Here is a 22,817-nt window from a genome sequence, read left to right on the forward strand (position 1 = left end):
AAATTTCGAGGCGCGCGCGTCCAGCTTTATTACGAAGCATATTGAGAATCGTATCAGGATATCCCGTAGCGGTTTTCTCTGGTAAGATGAATAGATTCACAACTAATAATTTCCCGTGGGCATCCACGCGCCCCCATCCCGTCACCCCCGCATGGACCATTCGCACGATGGACAATAGCTCTGAAAGTGGAGTTACGGGATGTAGAATAAGCGGTGCGACCAGGTGAAGAGAAGGTGTTAGTAGTGGTAATGGTAGTGGTATTAGTAGTAGTAATAGTAGAGAAATAGAGAAAGAGAGAGAGAGAGAGAGAGGATGCTAAAGAAAGGCGGAGGCAGGGATAGGAATTGCACGAGTAAATGCCCTATTCCGTTGTTGGAGCTGTTTAATTACTAGTTATCAGTTGAAAAGCAAACGGGAGGAACGCGCGCGAGAGAGAGTATGCGCGCGACAGCGCATCCAGGAAAGAAGAGAGACGCAAAATCGGATTATGGCGAGAGCTACGAAGCATTCGACTGTGGTGACTCTGAATTTCTAGCAGAATTGCACTATTCCTTTCTCTCTTACTCGCTTGCTTTTTCTGTCCTTTTTTCTTCCGTGCGATTCGCCTAATGAAGGCTGATAAGGCCGCGATAGATTCAGCAATATCGGCAGCGGCTTAGAGCGTCGCCCGACCGAGCATCTCAGAGGAAACGAGATGGCTTGTACATTAAGTCGTAAAATCGAGAGATCTGCATTTATTAAATGTTTCCTTCGATTTTATCGCGCGAACAGAGTCCCGAGATTTCTCAAGCTGAATTAATCGCAATAATTTGACAAATTATTGTTGTTCGCTAGATAATTTAAATGTCAATATGAATATAAATATATTTTGTACATTTTCTGAATGCAATGTGAATAGAGAACAATAGTACATTTGGTACTCTAAAAGCAATATTAAAATCCTGCCTTGAGGAAACTTGCGGTATCTCGCGAGTTTTGGCGGCAATGCGATAGAAAGTCTTAAAACTTTCATGTTGTTGAGAAGACGAAAAGGGTGAGATAGGAGGCGAGAAATATCAGAATAAAAGTGTACATGAACGGAATATAATAATTTAAACAATTGTGAGAGAATCGTAGCAAGTAGACGTTACGTGTTACGGGAACAATTATTAGATGCTGTTTAATATTAATCTCAAAATTATACGCGCGACGAAGACAACTTCACAGTTACCTGACTTTGTGAAAATTATTTCGTGAAAATCCTTCTGTTTTATTCATCTCCGTAAACTTTACGATACGCGAAGCACTGTAAACAGAGAGAAAAATGAAGAACAAGCGAATTCTATAAAAACAGTTTACCGAATATTTAATTAATCTTTCTTGATACTATTTTATTTCGGCGCAGAATATGATGTATTTGTATAATCATACTCTCTATTGGTTTTTTAAAAAGACATTTGATATATTTTAATTTTTTATTATAGTATAAATTAAAAATGCAATATATTTTAATACAATTTTAATGTAATATGAATTAAATTAGATTTTATTGAATTTTAGCGATATATACATTTATTGATATTTTCGAATATGATAAATAAGATAAAGATATATGATTGAAAATTTATTTTTATCTTCTTTGAAATATGCAGCTTTAAAAAATTGTAAATACATTTTTAGAAACAGATTTGCAAATTTCGATAATGGGATATTTATTTAGGTCGTCGCAAACATTAAAAAAAAATCCAATGACACAAAAAAACAAGAGTAAATAAAAATCAAATATAAATATGCTTCGGGACAGTTCGGATGTAATCATTCATGGGCGCCTACGGGAGCTTATAAACCGATAACAGATTTTCGCCAATTTGAACCTGTCGCCAAAAAAAACTGCGTATTTTCTAAATATACATTTAATGTAAAAAAATTTCGGTTTTTGCGATAAAAGTCTGTTATAGAAACGTCTAGATTTTGAATACATTGGAAATTGAAATGTATCGTATATTTCTATGACTGACTTCCGTTTCTTATATTTTATGACACCTTATACATTTTACTTTTCATGTTCTAATAATACTGCACACGATACGCGAAGAAAAGCGGTCTAATGATGAAACCGCACGAACTGTACGCACGATATCGCGTGATTAGCAACTCTACTCTTTCGTTCTTGCTCTAATGCTTTCACTGATACAACAATGCATCGAAATTTTGCGAGTAGCTTTCGCTCCATTTTTCCGCTCCGTGAGCGGATAATGTTGAATCACGTCAATGATCGATTATGTAGGTAGTCTATTGTTTGATTGAACAGAACTGGGCGTAATAATAACGTAATTAACGAAAATTTATGAAAAGTACTATACTGCCGAAAAATGAATTTTAAATCCTGCGAGAGTGAATAATTTTAACAAAGCTAAAAGAGTAGTAAAATTGTGACAGACGAATAATTTAGTATAATGTTTATATTTTATATAATTATATGTATAATGGTTATATGTGTATTATATTAAACAAATATATTAAAAGTATATGGTCGTTATTTTACTCAAAATATAATGGTTTATTTATCGTTATAAAAACGATTGTTACTTCATGGAGAGAACAGATTTTAAAAAATTATTTTTTATTATTCATGTATCATTTCTCTTTGCTATTTTTTGCTAGTCATCGCTTTTTTTATCGTGCTTTTTTCATTCATGAATTTCGATATATATGATACCTATAGTTACAGCCATTAGCACCTTATGGAACTTTCCATAAAACGATTGAAATAGCGGTTGGATGAGAATTCCATATATAACGAGATTATTCAAATGATTGAAATTCGGATGTTGTGCATAGCCTATTTCCGTAATAATATTTGTAACACCGGAGAATATCGATTTAATTAATGGGTACGCGAAATGTGGTTTCGTGGTAATGAATAATGTGAAAATTAAGCTCTTGTAAAATATGATACTTTTCACGGATTTGCGCGATTTGATGCATCACGAATTGTGAACCTAGTTTTTAAGAAAGATTTACACGATACATAACCAATATACAATATAGTCAACGTAACAAAAGTCATATTAAATTATTTCTCTGAGAATCGCGATGCCATTTATTTTGATCATTAATATTCCACTGAAATTATGAAACTTCTGTACGATTATGTGGTTCAATATTCTATCAGATTGCAGTCGACCATTTTAATCACTCTATGATTTAATGTATTCTTTTTGTATGCCGCGGGAATACATTCAAAATGGATATTTTTTCGTGTTTAAATATTCTGTGATCATTACTCGCGTGTCGATTCCCCGATCGCGCCATTAATCGTGGATTTGCATAATTTTAATTAAAAAGCATGCGTTTGCGAGAGAGCGATCGAGAAACAAATTTCATTAAATTCTTCGACAGTTGTCGATTAACTGGCTGCTTCCGGATTTAACATTAACGACAGTAAACGTCGTGATCGTACATTTATCTGAGAATAAAATTCGTGCTTGACAAATTCAAGTTCTTGGATTATTTTGATATCAAAATATATTGGACATGCATTTCGTAACTTTTAATCAACTACTCGGTGTTGCGGTAGTAAATTATTTTATTTATTTCCTACGTTTATAATATGTAACAGATGGCGAAGATTCAAACAAAAAAATAGATACTTTGAAATTTAAACAAGCATACTCGTAAGAAATTTTTTTTTTTGCAAAAATCTTTCGAATATTATTTAAAATATTTGCGCATTAAATAAATCGATCGGTAGACCAATACAATTTTATATGAAAGAGATTGTTGAATAAATAGATTTGAAGCACCCTGTACGTATTATCTTGCGAGAAAGAAATTCTTAGCGTGCAATTGTAATGGAAAGTTATGCAGCTGTGATAACTTCCGATGTTGTTAGGTCGGCATAGCCGAACTTTTGCTATGTAATGAATGAAAATAAAGCGCGCCGTATGAAATCCGTAGGCGGTACATTAGCGTAATGGAAAACCCTTATCTCCATAGCAGTCATTAAGTTTAAGCTCTTTTATATAAGGATAAACTTCCTTTTGTCACGAATATTATGGAAACACATCTTACAGGCTCATGAAGTTAACGAGAACTTTTTCCTGGTATTACATGTGTCTCGTAAAGCAGTCACTTTAGACTGAGTGTAATATATCAAAGCATTTATCCATCCTCTTTAACGATATTTTACACAAGGATAATTGTATCATAGCGTACCATATTACGTTATTGCGATTATTACGGTTAAAATATTTGCCTTAATGCGAAAAATGCTCTCGTGTATTATCAAGTTATTATTACTCGTAGTATTGAGTGCAAAAACAATAACAGCTAACGACGCTAATTTACATCCGCACAGTTTGTATTATAGAATGTAAAATTCAGAATTATATAGTTCTTTCTTTCTTTTCAAACTAACTTGTTTCTCACAAGCACGTACTTTATTTATCCGAATACGCGTATTATGTGTCAAAAACGTGTTTTATACGTTCATAAGTTCGGAAGGGGTGGAATTGCAAGAGCAATCAGTATTAACTGACGGGCTAGATGTGTAGGGACATAGGTAACCCACATAAATCTCAGACTCACCAAGCGTGATTCAAAGTTGTTTTTGTTGCGCGGAACCACGCGTTCTACTGAGTGGACTTCGCAGCAAGAAGTGCAATCCATAGCTTCAATCCTGGTTCAGATTCGATACTATTTACTAAGCGTGCCCCGCGTGTTTGAGTTGCCGCTTTTTATTCAATCAATCAGCAGGAATAATAACTTATTCTTCATATTATCGATTTCAGTGAAAATTCATGCGACACGAAAGCCCTCCAATGAATCTTAATTTGATACTGAATAGTATAATTGTCTGTTTATTTCGACGCGTTAAAAACAGCTTTGAATCACGTTCCACAGATATGACATAAATTGAGAAGGTTAATTGAGAGAAAAATAGTTCTTGTATTTCTGTGCGCAGCGATCTACCGCAAATAAGGGGTTTTGATATGTGGATATGTTCATCCTGTTTTATGACGGATCCGTAACTATAACTCAGTTTATACGTACAGAGTCACGTTAAGATATATTATCACGTATAATACGATGCCATATAACTTTAGATATTATTAGGTATAGCATAAAGTTTTGATATACATGTATTTCACACGTTACGTTGATATATTCATCAAAAAAATGTAGTATATAAACCAAGTTTATTTTTCGAATAAATAATGATTGACTCTTAACGTTAAACAATGATAAATACAGTTATTAAGGACATATAAAAGTTACGCGTCGAAATTAATGCGCAAATAAAAATTTTTAATATATTTCACTACATACTTATATACGTTGAAACTTGCAATTTACATAAGTTAGTACTTTTAAATATGCTACCAAATGAACTCGACTATGTGTTTATTTATTTCGTTTAGAATTGCGATTGATAATACGATGGATTTACATGTGCAACAAGAGACATTCGGAAATGACATGATTAAGGGAGATACGGCTAAAGGTAAAATCAATCGAGCATAATCTTCGAGGCAACGTACTGCCCATTGCCAAGGGATATCCACGAAGTTTCCAGATGCAATCGCCGGAGGCTGCTTTCACGGCTATTAATCCGATCTAATCTCGGGTAATCCTATTGGTATATATGTGTGTACATATATATACATATATATATGTGCGTACACACATATATATGCGTTGACAAAGATACCAGAAGATACGGAAAGAGGAAAGGGTATACTTGCCTCCGCCGGTGGTTTTCCGGCGCTGCTTATACATTCGATCACCAGCTCGCGATCTTCGGTGGTGACGAGGAAGTCACCCTGTAAGATCTTCGGCTTTTGCGGTGGTACTAGCACGCTCAGCTTGGCAAATCTCGATCGTAAAGCCGGCTGTCCGTCGTTTGTCGGCGAAGCCTGACATTGATACGTGCCGTCGTCCTCGAGTTCCACCGGATATATGTGCAGCGAAAAATCACCTGCAAGCAGAAAAAAAATGTGATCAATAAATATTGAAGTCTAACAGATTTTACATGATATTAAATATTGATATTAAATTTTTCATGAGCTTCCGCTGGAATTAAAATCGCGTTCAACCGATATTATTATTATTATACTTTAACATGGTTTGAGTCAAAAACTATAACAAATAGAGAGGTAAAGCGTTTATCATTGTGGGGTAAGCCATCTAAAAATATAGCCAGATAAATGAATAAGATATTCAACAAATAAAGCGCAAGTAACAAAAAATATGGATTTACAAATGCATGTGTGTGGTATAAAAAGAATACCCAAACGTATACCCAAAAAAAGTACATAAATAAAATAAAGAAAACGGTAAAAACTGAGCAAGAACGTGAAGAATATATAACTAGTAATATGATAATAAAGTTGTAAGTAAAGAACGAACAAGTATAATAATGAGGAAAATTAGAAAATTGTGGTAAACAATGGTCTCTCTAAATATGTACGTTTGTCGAAAAAAATCGATTCCAAATTGAGGAAAGGATTTATCATTGAAATACAATGCGAAGTGGAAATAATCTCTACATTATATGGATACTCTCTGAATTGTAGACAATGGAGGAGAGATCGAAAAAACGATATTCAACTGCAGCGGAATATGTCAGTCGCTTACAGCATCGCGTCGGAACGCAGATATGGAATTTATCACGGCGCGGTTTTATTTTAAATTCGTCGCGTATTCACGTAAACTGTCAGGCACCATCCAGCTTGATAACTACCATCGACGAATTAGAGCCAGCTCATCCTACTGTGAGGAAGAGTCTCTCTCTCTCTCTCTCTCTCTCTCTCTCCTCTCCCCCTCTCCTTTTCCATATCCATTCTTCATCTCTCTCTTTTCTCTTCCCAATGATTTTCCCAACCACCGCGCCACTACTACCGATTCCCTCGTCAAATCGCGAGAATATACGCATTGTCTGTCGAGCGAAAGTGGCGTCGTCGCTCAAAAGTATCGCAAGCTCGTCGATTCACGCCGAGTCGCATCACGTATCACGGTAACGTATCGCGCTCGAATAAATCCGCGTCGCCTGTACAATTTATCCCCCTTTCTGTGTGCGCCGTTCCTTTCTTTCGCGCATTGGCACTTTTTTTTTCTCCATCATCCCGTTCGATCGTCCTCTTGGTCCTTCTCGCGGATCGATGTCACGCACGCATCCCGATTGCATATAACATTACGCTTCTCGGGTCCGCGAGTGGAACAAAGTGAACGAGACGAAGGCGACATTCCGCGTATATATGATGCGATGGTCGAAGGGACAGCTCATGGTCAGACGGTAGAAAAATGTAATTGTCAGTCTCCGTGCGTGCGTGTGATGAGAAATAATTTCTACAATAAATTGCACCTTCACGATAAAGCTGGCTGACAACGGCGGCGCGTCCGACCGGGGACGCACTAAGGACACTTTCCGCTTAGGTGTCACCCCAAATTTACCGCCCTTACATGTGAAATATAAAATTCCGCGGAAAATATGAAGCAAGTTGATAAATGTATCCCGAGACGATAATATCATTTCTGTGAAATTATTAATTTCTTTTGGAGAAAATTGATACAACTGGCAAGTATGTTATATAAACAATAAAAAGTATTACAAGCCGTACGAGAAGATGAAAGTTGAAATTGAAGTCTGAAATGATTAAATTTGTATATAAATATTTGATATTTGCCAAAAATTGTATTATAGAATGTAGTAAATTAAGAAAATCATTTTTATATTACGAAATTAATATGCAAAATATAAAATACTAATAATTTACAGTTTTAGATAAAATTGTTATTATAATACTTCTCTCTTTCTCTCTCCGTAGCGTCAACAGAAGAAAAAATGTTTTTTTTATTACTTAATTTGACATTCTATTTGGCACTTGCATTATAGAGTACTATGGAGTATGAAACTCCATAAATGATTTTTTATTTATTCTCTGTTAGGACGGTATGTCCCTTGATTGTCGCGCTTCTGTTCAAAGCTACGGTGGCTTATGCCCGATGAAACGTGTATGAGCCGCTCGTAATACCGCGCGTTTCAGCCGTTAAACGTCAGGGCGTTATCGAAAATAATTTCCATGGGAAATTTTGTGTGATACGGTGTGGGATGACGCGAAAAGCTTCGCCGAGTCACTCGTCCGTGATGGTCGCGCAAGTAAAATTGACGAGCGCCCCTGCATTAAATGATAAAGCGATTTTTTTTGCATTTTTTTATATTTTATTTTGACTGCAGTGGCATATTCATTCGCTATTTCCACCGATGTGTCAATGGTCGATTTATCCTTTCGAATCGCACAACTTTATCGAACAGTATTATGTAAAAGTAATTTAACCCATCAACTAGTAGTTCGGAGTAAATCAAGTTTAAAATTTCGAAGAAATATTTTAAGCTATTTTTCCTGAATGGCGTGTGATATTAAATTTTACTTCAATCATTTTTTTTTCAAATGCAAAGTTTTATATTGCCAGCTGCACAACTTTTTACAACTTATACAATCCGGTGGTTTTTTTTTTTTCAAATTCCATGGTTTAACTTATTTTTATATGATACCTTCCAATTAACGTAAACCGAATAGCGGAAACCGTAACCGAGCGATAAAGTGCATTCACCTATATCCACCTACATTTGTGGAAGTTAAAAGCCAATTGAAACGTACATTTTCTTGCTAACTACAATTAACGCTTCTCTCAGAATCCCCGTTGAATAAACTTTGAAACTTTGACATACAGAACATCGTCCGTAGCTTTCTGTAATACTACGATAATTACTTTCGCTAGATATAGTCAATGTTATATATCGCGATGTCAGTTAGAACGATCATCTATAATGCCCTCATAATCAGTTGAATTTACTTCGACGAACGTAACTTAGTAATTTTCGTGCCGCGAACTTTTGGCGTGCTATTGTTTGCGCAGCTGGTATCGTACGACTTTCTAAAATAACTTTCTCTTAAAAGATGTACATTTTGCAATTTTCTTTTATGTTAAGTTTACTCAGAGTTATTTCGAAATGTTTTATAATGATGAGAGTATATTTTGTATTTCAATTGGTGGAGTTTTGCTAGAAAATACTGCATTGGTTGCAAATGTAATATCGTTGAACAGTGTTTTTCAATCATGCTTTTTCACAAGCTCGAAAAAATCTACGTTTTCAATATTTTCTTTTTACATTTAGGTCCTCTCAAGATCACTGCGAAATAATATATTATATAACGATAAATATATTAGGCTTCCTATTAAAAAATTGAAATATATATCTCAAACATGCGAATAGAAATTGTTTTATTGTTAATTTATATTTTCTTTTTTATTTTTTTTTACTTTTATATTTACTTACATATATGCGTTGTTTATTCTTTTGTATCTTATGTTTCATTTTCTTTATTACTTTTATTGGTAATAATATTATTCGGAAGATGGAAGGTTCCGTACGGTAAATAGCCGACCGGATGAATGATGGTGACAACTTCTTATTTACAAAATGTTAACGCACGTCGGTGTTACCGGGTTAGGAAGTTTTACGGAAGAGATCCTTGAATACTACACACCTGCGCGTCAAGTAAAGTTTGTTGCATTAAGCGTGAAAAATTATAATGCCAGAAAACTTTGACGTCAGACAGAAGTGAAGTGAACTCTGATTATATTAAAACTCCTCGCCGAATTTTTTGAATAATGAATCGTCACGGATATTCGATTAAAAAATTATAAAAACTCTCGAAACTTTCGTAATTATAGAATGTCGCCCGTTTTAATCGCAATAAACTTATCTGATATTTAGTTTCCGTGAGATATTTTAACAATTACGTTTTATTGTGGCAACGTCGAGCAACCGTTTGATATAGCGTTTAGAATTCAAGTCTTCGTGAGACACAATTTGAGAACATTTCCGATGTAAGGGTCTGACATAAAAGTCGGACAAAGGAGAAAGGATCTTTTGGCAGCAAAGGTACGAGAAGAGCCGTGAAGACTTACTCGATGCGGTGGAACAATACATCGCGAGCAATTAATTAACTCCTGCGTTGTCCGCCCCGCTACAAACAGCCATAATTAATTTTAATTACACGAGTCAAGAAACGAACATTGTATCATAAACCGTTACGATTAATTACAATTTGTTGCTGTTAACTGTTAACAGAGAGTACAATACTACAGCGCATTTTAACCGACCAAAAATCGTGAAAATCAATATTTAGCTATTTACGGCTTTTGACGGACGTGACGATAACGCGAAAACAAATAAGAAAAGGATGAATCGTGAGACTAAAAAGGGAATTAATGTATATTTAATGTATTTGCTGCTGGTAAATATATTTACTGAGGTAAAATGTTTTCCACTAATATTAATATTACAATATTATACAATGTTATATACGTAATGAACCCGAACGTCTACGACATATCGTTTGGTTCTATCTCGCGAAATATTGCAACGTAAGAACATTCTTCTTAAGCACTGGGGTCGGCTTTGCTCATTAATATCAGTTGAATTTTACAAATACGATTCTCGGCGTCGAGAACGTAGCAAGCCCAAAGTTTGCGCAGCAGAGAATTTCACCCTTCCAGATGCATAATTTATGCGGGTACTCGACTTTCTCCGTTGCCAGACTTGGACATTTTATGCTTCAAAGAGCATAAAAATGGCGACGGTTTAAAAAATTCCCATCCTGTTCCGACGTCCGCAATTTTGTTATGTCGAAGTTGAGATTGTCGTTTTAGAAAAATTGCGCGCAAGACACGCGTATACATATCTCGGGAGAAGGTTATGCAGTATAATATTTGTAACTTGAATACTAAAAAAAACGGTATATTGCGACTGAGAAACTCATACTAAGAATAACAGCGGAGAATACGGCAAACAGATTTTTCCCGAAGGAACGTCGAGAAAGAAAATATATTTGGATACTAAAACGCTTTCAAAAGATGCGATATGTTGGCGGTAGATATGAATTTTCAGTAATATAAACGAAAAAGTACCGGGTGTCACGGAAATTCGGGAATCAAAATATCACAAGAAAATTTTCGAAAAATTAAGTAAAGAATATTATAAAGTTATGTGTGTATTTTTATTTCAAGTAGTGTTTGAGATATAAGAATTTAAACGTAGTTCGTCTAAACGCAGTTAGCCATACTTAAAGCTTCATTATTTTACAAACTATTGCTTAAAAAATCAAAATAACTTTTTTACTTAATTTTTCGAAATTTTTGGATAGTATTTGGATTCGCGAATTTCGCAACAATCTGTAGATATTTTTTCCATTTTGCGTTACAGTTATAGCGACGTCTCGTCTTAGAGCTGATATTTGTGCATTAATAAATTAATTGAATCGTGAACATAGCGTCATAATCAAGATAACTTTAACATAAGGCTATTAATCCTCTAACCAGAAACGTGTTGCTAGTTGTTTCGGTAAACTCTCTCCCCCCCCCCTATCTTTATCTATCTCTCTCTCTCCCTCTGAGCTTAGGTCTGTAACTAGACAAACGGCTTGATAACATCGCCAGCGGTTACCGGCCTTTATTGCAATACGTAGTAAATCACACACGGCCTAACTAACAGTAGTGGATTGTCTTTACACGCGATGCGATTACGCTGCAAATTTCGTTCTTCGCTAGGGTGTCCGGTCATTCGGCTTCGCACCGCGAAAACTAGGTGCAGAGAGCGAGAGCAAAATGTAAAAAAAGAAAAAAGAGAGAGAGAGCGTTCGATAACTCGGACGGTGCGCACGAAAGCTGCGAAAATATCGAAAACGTAATCCGGTGGGTGTCCCCGTAGCTCTCTGATATACGTTTGCGAGAAACGGCGCGGCGGTCGCGAACGAGCCTCGTAAAAGCTTGTGTGTTTACTGTCGACGAGGTTGCGCGCGGATTTGGTCTCCCGGCACGAAGTAATCGCGTAATCAGCGGGCGCGGCTTTATCTACTCCGGCATATCGGCATTTGGGTCGGCCGTTGGGTATAGTGGATTCAGTGTCCGAGAGTCGGAGAGAGTTGCAAACGGGCAAACGATAACATCCTACGGACATCGTTCGCAGGACGCAACGAGGGTTGTATGCGCGAGGGCGCAGGTCTTTATCACGACGATAAATCAGCGCTCCGTCAATAATACAGCCAGGCCTTTCGCGTAAGACGTCGGGTATATACGCTGCTGTGCACGTTAACACGCGGGGCACATGGACGAACAGACACACACACATGAGGAGACGCGCGCTATAGACCAGTTAGCTCGGGTATGTAATAGCGCGGCCATAATTCCCTCCGAAATTAGTAACGGTTAGGCCTACAAACGGTCGGTAGGCAAGCGAGCGCCTGCCGGACGAGCCAGTCGTGACATTAATCGCGTCTGTAAATTTCACGAAAGCACAGCCGGGCATTGCTGCGCACTTGGAAACTCGTGGTGAGTTTCGTCGCGGCGAGGAGGTGAACGGGGAGGAGTACGTAGGGCGATGCGAACAAACGGCATTAACGTTCGTCCGGTTGAGCGGATTCGATCATCGAAGAAAATCGATACTCGTGAAGAGACGGCTGCCGCCGACACCATCCCACTGTTGATTCTGATTATTCTCTACCGTGACGTAATTCTTCTACATCGATCCAAAAAGAAGCGCAGGGATTATATTCTACTTTCAGGTAGACAGGAACATCTAGTTAATTTAACTCCATAAATCAGCTTTAAGCAAGAAATGGGAACAACTATTTATTTCAAATCAGATTTTTGTATCGACTTTCTGCACACAGAAAGATTTTCTACGCATCTACCTTCCAGCTCGACGTTAATTTAATAAAGGTGCATTAATAAAGGAGAGCTCTTTCTGTAGTGCAGGATTATACACACAGGGATTTGGCTTGAAATAGGAATTTTATTTTGAACCTTTTAATTTTCGTAATCAGAATTAATCTTACGTACGTTCTACCTATATATGTATATTATGCTATATTATGATTGTGGTTTGATTATACCAGAGGCAAATATTTGTTGCATTTTCCTCAACCATGCCAGGTATCGGCCACCTGGCATGGGCTAATGCATCATTACAGATAGTTATCCTTTAATCGACAAACCAACCATACATCCTAAGGTCGCAGCAATTGCCAATTAAGCGCATCTGGATATCTGATTGGTGCTAACGTAGACCTCCATTCGCGCATGTGCAACTGGAAATGCAGCTCCGAATTTGCTACCTCGTAGAGTGAACATTACCATATGGATAAGGCAAGATTTCGGTAAAAGTGCTTTAAAGCTCAGCTTCGAAATGCAGTTGAATTTTTCATGCTGCGGTAGAACATGCTGACTGCATACGATTTGCCATATATTTAAACATTGAAAAATCTTTCATTTTTAAAATAATTTTACATTAATCGATAATGTTTACAAAATGAATGTGACTATTTGAAAAATTTCAGTCCGATAATAAAGTTTGTTTTAAAAATGAGGCAATAGAGAGAGCGACGTATAATTATGAGTAAATACGCATTTATCTTTGGGGTGTTCCGCTAATTTTTCTATCGCACGGAAGTGTTCCACTATACGCGACAAAAACTTCAAAACATTAATCTAATATTTACTATGATGTAGTGCCATTATTCAGGCCAATTATCGCAACGATATGGTCTATATGGACGATTTGCAAATAGAAGGAAGATGGACGATATGTGATGATTACCGCAATGATAGTACAGAGCGACAGGTCTCGAAATTATACTCAGCTTTTACTGCACAACGAGGTTCAATCGACCCTATTGGCCACCACGTCGACGATCGTATTGATTTCGTAAACCAACCCGCGTATCGTGGTTTCTCGTTGCGGTTGGGAATTCGCTAAAATTTCAGTATCATATGCTCGTTCTCGCTATTATTTTGGCGCCGATGACGGTGTTGATTTGTAACGAAGTAATACGTTCATGATATTCTGTGAATTAAGCGTGCATTATAGTAGTGGCCGTATTATTTATGGGAATTCGATTATTTCGTCTTTCTAATATTGGATTGCTTCTATTAATCAATTTTATATACGCGAAATATTCAATTGATATACGTATTTCCGTATGCGACGAATCTGATGAATAAACCATAGAATGATGACGAGTATATTGGAGAAAGAAATTAATTATGTTTGTAACAGTTTCACGATTTACAAAATTAATGCGTGAGCATAATTAAAAACTTTTATCCTCATCTTTGTTATAAACGCATCTTATAGTACAGAATGGCGCGCGAAATGTCACACCATTTGATTTATATATATATATGACATATTTATTTTTAATAAAATTGATTGGACACAGAACCAGTGCCCAATTGAGTACCAAAGTGAAAATTGAATAATTAAATGATATGACGTTTCGTGCGTCGTCTACTTTTCTGTTTCAGTTGAAATAACAATTTGATCCTTTTAACTTTAACAAGACTAGAGAAATTCGATTTTTAGTAATTAATGACAATTATTTGAATGCAAATATCTTGCAAGTACAAAAAACACTCAAAAAAGTAGGAGTGAACTAAATTCAAATCCGATGTAGTATTAATACTTGGCATAAATCGAACGTGTCATTATATATATTTCAGTCATTGATCATGTAGTTTCATAAAAGATGATATTATTTGAATGTACTTGCATGTAGCTGTTACGTACACTGTTCAATTTTATAGGGTCAAATTAACTTAATGTGAGTCGCCACTGCTCCTATTCAATAATATCGTTATTTTTTATTAAAACAATGGTTATATTTGACACTATACAGTACCAATTTAACATTATATAGTGTCAAATTTAATTATCATTTTAGTAAGAAATAACGATATATTTAATAGGAGCAGTGGCGACTCACATTAGGTTAAATTTGACACTATAGATTTAACAGTGTATACCTCGTACGCATTCAAGAAATTCGAAGATTTATAGGGCACTTACAATATTTAATGCTTAAACTCCATAGATGCGAAAATAATGTATGACTATAATTACTATTCTAAATATGACATATTAAAATGATCTTATCGAATTAATTTCGGAAATAAATTCCACATTTTTATGAAGGGAAATTTAATTGAGTTAAGAAGTTTCATGTCAAATGTCAAATAATTCCAATCTCAGGATTTCTAATCAATTTTTTTTAGTAATATAGACATTTAAGTAAGGAAAAGTGCAGTGGATCAAAAATGCCATGTGTTAAATTTATGTTTTAACTGCTTGCCACGTCTGAGGTCGTTCCCCATAAAAATTACTTAGAATTAACCGAGATTTAATCAATTTTCCATCTCTTTCTAGTTTTGTCTCTAGAGAGAAACGGAGAATTAAAGCTCAGTTAATTTTAACTAACGTTTATGGGAGCGACCCTAAGCCAGGCGCGCGAGTTACGGCTTCTCACGGAAGATTAAATGAAATGTCGATAAACCGCTTACTTACACGGAAAATAGTTATGCGCGGTCAACTTGCTGATCTTTCAAGTCTGATCTATGTATATAATTTCATTAGAGGGTGACGTTATTTTTTTCTTCCCCATCCTTTTTTTTTTTTCGAGTCCATTTTAATTATCTCGGCATTAGACGCGACATCTGCTGAATAAGAATTCGCGATATCCCCGCCAGGAATAGTAGGTGTGGGCGGAGGTTTGCGATTTAAATTACGTCGGCCGAAGTGTGTATCCGGCAGAATATAATATCTGGCCCGGGAGCGTGGTGGTAGTGAGTGAGAAAAATACACCGCGGGAACCGGTAAGGTCGATTAATCGGCTGCAGTTGCAGCGGCAGGAGCGGCACCGGATCCGGTCGAGCAGGTTGGGCGCCCCCGATATTGCTGCCATTGCTGCTGCTGCTGCTGCTGCAAGCGATCTTAAAACTCTCTGTACGCTCTCGTACATATGGAGAATGAATATCGCCGGAATTACGTTGTGTGCTTATAATTGCGTCAATTAATATCAGGTGGCCTGTGCGGCAGCGATATCCGGCGCTAATTATCAGAGAAGTACGCCCTCTGATCCAAGATAAATTTGCGCAAGTTGGCTAAATCTTAGATTTCGGATAAATAATTGTTAGAATTTTGCGCTATTTTATCTTCTTGTCTCTGAATTATGTATCTTTTCAATAAACAATAATATGCAGGTTCAAATTTAGAATAGATACCCGATCTTACGTATTATCTTTGAACAGAAATAAATCTCCGTGTAAGCTAATGTTTTAAATATACACACACATATACATATATTTATCACCATTTTTTGGTTTAATTGGACATAAATGTGTTATTTATCAAATGCTTAATACCTAATTATGAACTATGATGATGGTAAAATACTTAATAAATTTAAAAGTAAGTTGTAAGTAGGACGTTACTTTTTATTACTTCCATTTATCGGCTAATTAGCTGACTAAACAACGGGCAGACAAGTCATTCCACGCTGACTGCTAATTTCATGGAAAATTTTTACCGCGATCAGCTAAGAAGATAATAACATTCCTCTGAATACTTTAGATTTACGAATTAAGTGTACTTTACCAAGCTGCTTTGCGTAACGTGTTCATCGTCGGACTGAAAATGCTTTAAGGTCAAAGTTTCTTGATTGTACAGTGCAGCTTCATAAAATTTCCTTAAGATTCCCGTCGTGAAAGCCATCCGTCGCGATAAAGCAGTATCGAGCGATAACCATTATTTCTACGATAACGAGTTAATTGTTAAAAGCATAATTAAGTTTGAAGTTTAAAATATGCAAATTTTTACTAAACAACCACGTTTATTAAGTATAAGCAATTTCCTTATAAAAACAAAGAGAATAAAGTACACTGAAGAATATACTTAAAATTTTAATAAATTATTTGTTCGAATAGTATACCAATTAAATATTTACGAAAATGTATTTATTTGGTACGTAAACCATTAATTTGATTTAACAATTATTTTCTTTTAGTAAATATTTATCGTAAGTAAATGTTTAATTGACACTATTCGAATACATGTTGCAAAATGCACATTTTTGTTCTCACCGTAGAACAAGTCGTATTTCTGATGAAAATCTTCGATATTATTACCTCGTTAAAGTTGGGGTCAGTTTAGCTTTAGGCGTGATCGCTTCATCGATTAAAATCTATTTAAGCGTAGGTATGCTTACGTGAATAACATATTCGCCCGGGGTAGAAAGATATGAAATCGATAATATCCGCAGAGTAAGTGCGGAGAGCGCCGCCGATTGCCTCCGTTCCGATAACGCATCCTCCCTCCCAGTCACCTGTTATCGTAATAAATTCGTTGAAACGATAAGCTATTTCTAATACCAACGATCGCACATCCCAAACCCTTAATCGCACGTATCTCGGATCCCTCGAAGACATATCGCCTTACACGCGGTGGGTGCCGCGTAACAAGGTCGAGCGCCAAGGTACCAACCACGCAGGCGCGCCTTATCGAAGGTGGAAATTATGACTCGGTGTGTACGTTTTTCCTTTCCGTGCGCCCATGAGCTCTCTCGGCGAGGAGGAACAGGTATATCGAGCATGTAACAGAAGCGACTGCGGAGTGGCGCGGCGTGGCGGGGGTATCCCAGGGTATCCGGTCAAGTGACTGCGGCGCGTTTCGCAGCTGGATGCCCCGCGGCGAAACGCGACAGCGCGGTGCAACGTTAACGCAGCGCAACGCGCAATGCAACTGTTTCTCGTCGCATCGTCACCGACGCAGCTGCGGCTGCAGCTCGACCGCCGCGGCGCCTCTGCCACCGATCTTATTGATCTATGGTAGAACCATTAACCATCAGAGCGTGCACCGAATGTTTCGGAACTAATTTAAACTTAGCCGCTTCTCCGCCCGCGGCATACACGACGTCGAATTAAAGACTTCGCTCTATCTCTACTCTGTCGTGTGTACATTGATATGTGCCGAGTCTCCGACGATTAAAGCGACCGCGACACGTTGTCATTCCGTTTGCGGCATCTGCCCCCGTCGGCTGTTTGCTCGGATATTGATATATTTCAAGGCGCTTATCTTCTGCCGCTTAACCCGAGAGATTTTCGTTTCTCGTCGCATCTTTTAAAAGAATATTACGTAGATTGAAATTATAATTAAATCAGACGTGAATTGAAATTAATTAATTCAATAATACGTAAATTGAAAAATGAATATCGTGAAGTAAAAAGAGAAGAAATTTTTACAGAAAATGTAGATTATAGATTATATTTCTGAATTTAGAGCTTCTCCCTGAACCAAACTAAAAGTTTGATGGGAAGTTTGTTATACTTATTGCAGTATTTTAATTTTTGTTGTTTGACATTTTTTTATCTACCATTTGAATTTAGTGAATCAATTTTTGTAGGAAAAAAATGAGCGTTTTATAATATCTCGTGCCAAGCGAGTGATATAGAAACTGACACATTAGTAAGATTGATCTCGATACGTTTGCATCGTGGTCATACGAGATAAAGTTTGAAAATTTCGAGCTTTCTTGATCTCTTTTATGCCCGAATTAAATGATGAAAACGTTAATTAAACGGTTTTTCCGATAGTTAATCACAATCTCGCCACCGGCAACGAACACCCACACTATGTTCCGCACTAATTAACTTTTGGATGCATACATCTAATTTTTTTTCCTGCACTTTCGATTAATTTTTTTGTTCTGCTGGCGAATAATTTTCAGACCAACCTTAATATACTTTTTTTTTTTTCCCCCAGAGCATGGAGTATTTTTTTAAAAGAGAGTTATTTTGCTTTTACTTTAATTACTCCAGCTCTTCATTATGAAAGCATATATAGCCTAAGGTTAGAAAACGTGGCGCCCAAAATGTAACAATATTGCAATATAAGCTATGGAGCCTGGAATACTAAACCGGCAATAATTTTATGGAAATCAAGCGTTGCTACCGCTGTACGTGCCATACAGACGATGGAACGCGCTTATACTGCAGGTACGAGAAGAATGAACGAGGACCAAGGCATCGTGCAACGGCATATAGTTACAAGTATATTATGGTTTCTCGGCTTAAACTGGATTTCAAACGCGCGCGAGCGTTATCGTCCCAACACACTGTGATTGTTGGGGAAGTCCGCGTATATACGCACCGAGAGAGGCACATACGGCATTCAGCTTAAGGATATAATGCCACCTGTATACCTAATCCTACTTTTGACTGACGCGTCATCATCGAGTTTCACGAGAAATCTCTATAAAAGAAACTTTTAGCGTAACGCGATAATTCCTTCAAAAGATTATGTTCAATTATAATTCTCGGATAATCGCGCGACGAAATATTTAAATCGTATTAAAGTATCTGCAGGTGAAAAAAACTATATATATTCAAAATTATATTCAAAACTAACTCGTGTGAAAAAAAAAAAATATCCGGAAAGATAAGAGGACACAGATTTGACGTGAAAATTATTTCTATGTCACATAACGAAAAAATATTTAAATGGAGTGGCTGATCAATCTAGGTAATTTTATTAGGCAAATAAATGTAATACGATATCCTTTTTTTTTTTTCCAATCTGAAAATATTGCCGAATAATGTAATATTTTTTAACATATTGTGAATGCAGGAAATGGAATATCGGTATAGGACGATATCGTGGGATCACTCTATCTTCGGCAAGCCCGGCGACTAATCCTGCACCCGGCAAATACCGTAACCGAAAAACGAATAGAAATAAAAAAATAAACGCCGCGTTCGTATATACCGCTTCGGCGTTTCAATATGCCGACGCGCACGAGCAGGACAGCTTCGCGAAACACGTTACAAATTTTGATTGAATAAACGTTGGATCGTTTCGCTTTCGGCGCGCTGATTTTTGCGGAATTAAATGACGAATACAGCGAGCGCGGAAAGATACGCGCGCTTCGAAAGACAATCTATATATGTTGAAAGAGATACAACGGATGAAATAAACCAGTTTACCGCTCCGCCTCGCACGCCGTTACATGAAAAAGCTTCGTTTTATCGTTATATGCGCGATTAAATCATGCATTGATTATTCCGTTATAATATTAATGTAATTGGAACGTCTTTACGGATCCTCGTCGTAATTCAATTTTTACTTTGTTATTCTTGTGCTATTTTTTTTTTATTCACTCGTTCATTCATTTACTTGTTCGTCTACTATTTGGTCACATCGAAATAAACATGATAACAATCACCAATTATTTGACAACAAGATTTTATAATCTCGTTTGTCCAACATAAATCTTAAAATAATATTTTTTTTATTTTGTATAGATTTGAAAGAAATTTCTGCGCTGATTGGAAAATCGAATGTATATTACTTTTACGTTTTATTCCGAAAAATCATGCCGCAGTACATTTCTGCCACTAATTTTTTCGCCGTCTATTTCTGTCATTGTTATTACCGCGATTTGCTGTCGGCATTAAGAATATTTCATTCGCGTGTGCTTTGTTATTTGCGTTTGTGTCTCTCGAGTTTATTCACCAGCAACGCTAACATCATCAGCGTTCTCGCTGCTGAGGCCAGAGACGTGAACCGTGAAGGTCTTTATTTGAACATCACCCTTTCATTTGCCGACACAATTTACTGATTGGACAGAATTCTCTATCCTCTCGTTGCCTTTGCCATTACGTTTTGAATTAATTCATCCGGGAGTATATGTGTCGCTTTATATTAAAAATTCTGCAATAAAGAATGTCATCTCAAGTGCTAGGCTGCATTCTCAGCGACTATTTTGTATACTATGAAAACGTTTACACGTGTAAAATAGGTACTCCTACACCAGCAAGTGTTACGAGTGTTGGTCGGCATTTTTTAGTAACTCGTTAGGAAACTAATTTAACTTCGCAGTAGCTTTTAATGCGAACTGCATCGGCTTTATGCGACGTAGTCGACACAAGAGCGCGAGGGTCCATCTTTGTTTTAAAGCATGCTAACAAAAGAGAACCTCTTGCGGAAGTGCTGTATACAGTGAAGCGGAAATGATGATACAACTGAAAAGGAGGTCATTTCTCACACCAAAAGAAGCTTGACAGTGCAAAATAATTTGTTTGAAATTGTGTCGGTAGTGGCTGTCAAAATAAAAATATATAACTTTTCATTAGAAAATAAAGCTCACATTTTTCTTCAATTTTTACATATACTCGTATATAAAATTTTTATAATGACTTAAATTCTTTTAAATTGATTCGCTAAACAAAAATTTAATAACTGTTAATATTTTTATACGACGCATAAAGAGGGATTCTAATATTTAGAACAGAATTCTTTGGACATGTAGTCATAGATGAAAAAATATACTCTGTATACTTTTCATTTTTTTATCATGTTACAATTTCCATTTGACAATGAGATATACATGTACCTCACTATTTTTATACTGAACGTTGCCTTTGTGAGTTTACTATATATATATATATCCAAGTTCTGTCTTCCTTCGCATATTATGTGTGCTATGTCTATGAATATAATCTCTAAGTAACGTGAAATATTTTTTCATGACGCGCAAGTCCTACGGGCAACCGGGTGAATGTGTACACACTTTTTCGACACGGCAGAAAATCAATACCTTGCGGCCGGAAATTGAATTTGAACGAGTAAACAGGCCAGCGGCGTATTATAGTATGTTGATATAGCGTATAGATTTTTAAATAATCCTTTACTCATAAAAAGTACAGTTCTGTGAGGAAATTTAAGCGTGGTTAAGTTCGCGTTCGAGAGAGCACACAACATTGTATCGAAAAACATTAATATATAGGATGATCCTCAGTTATTGTTTCAAGCGTTATTTCACGAGTTATTTCTAAAGTTAAAAAAATTGCCAAAAGTTAGTTATCCAATAAACGGATTTTCCAATCTTTTCCCAGTAACGAAAATAAAAGGAATCTTGCTAAAGATTAAAGTGAACATTCCAAAAGGTGATGCAGAAAAATTGACGGTATCAATCGAAAAATTACGTTTGACATTCTAAATTCTAGATAGTTAAATTTGGGATCTTACGGATTCTATATCCGACTTGAACCGAAACATGTTTGGCCATTTTAATGTAGACACAAAATATCTCAAGAACAATACATTTTTGAAAAAAAAAAAAAAAAAAAAAAAAAAAATGTTTCAAACAAAAGTTGTATAGGTTTGAAGAAGACCATTAGATGAGCTACTTATAATAAGACCTTGATTTTTTTTCTTATTGGGTCCAAAGTGGGCCTTGGAACCAAAAATCTAACTAGTAACGTCAGTTTCTTGATATCACTTTTGGAACGTTCTTTTGTAAGACAGGAAGTTTCTTGATCGCAAATCACACTGTATTTTGTATAATTGCAGTATCTGCATGTTACGCGGTTGATGAAGGAATCCATTTGAGCGTGAAAACAGAATTACCGGAATAATCTTATCCGCTTATACTTGCCTTCTTCATCGCTACCGATCATGGCGTATCGCTCGTATCCGGTGAGATTCCTAACAGCTCCTAGGCCAAAGTCGTCCTTGGTCCATTGAATGGGCCCCTTTTGATCGAGAACTCGGCATGGAAGCGTCACCCGGCTGCCAATCACCGCGGTTTGATCCATCGGCTCGATGGCGAATCGCTGATAAACTACTTCCGTCGTTGTAAACGGCTTCAGTGTCGACACTACCACGGACGATGCGTTTGTCACGTTCATAGCTGCCACTGTCTTCGCCTCCATTGTCATCAGCAACGAGAGGCAAATTATTAACGATACTGTTCTTCGTCCGACTCTTCTGCTCTCGTTCCTATGAATAAATGAGAAAGATTTATTAGATCGATCACGTATATTTGTAAGAATGGGATGTAATTATGCATTATGAAGTTGGTTATCATTTATTTCTTGTAATATGTTATATCATGAAATGAAAGTATATGACGTGATATGTACCGAGCTATAATATAAA

The 22,817-nt window shown here is 36.5% G+C and overlaps 1 protein-coding gene across 1 annotated transcript in view; it reads right to left on the minus strand.

Annotated features, from left to right (window-relative positions):
- The window catches only part of LOC108759716 (irregular chiasm C-roughest protein), a 46,433-nt gene extending 23,820 nt beyond the window's left edge, over positions 1-22,613 (minus strand). Inside the window, exons 1-2 of the mRNA XM_018505282.1 lie at positions 22,315-22,613; positions 5,728-5,960 (exon numbers count right to left, since the gene is read on the minus strand). Of these exons, the coding sequence (XP_018360784.1) occupies positions 5,728-5,960; positions 22,315-22,597 (516 nt within the window). The 5' untranslated portion in view covers positions 22,598-22,613. The remainder of the gene's footprint in view (positions 1-5,727; positions 5,961-22,314) is intronic.
- Between the last annotated feature and the right edge of the window lie 204 nt (positions 22,614-22,817).

The sequence above is a fragment of the Trachymyrmex cornetzi genome, unplaced genomic scaffold, assembly GCF_001594075.2.
Source record: "Trachymyrmex cornetzi isolate Tcor2-1 unplaced genomic scaffold, Tcor1.1 scaffold204, whole genome shotgun sequence".
Classification (NCBI taxonomy): domain Eukaryota; kingdom Metazoa; phylum Arthropoda; class Insecta; order Hymenoptera; family Formicidae; genus Trachymyrmex; species Trachymyrmex cornetzi.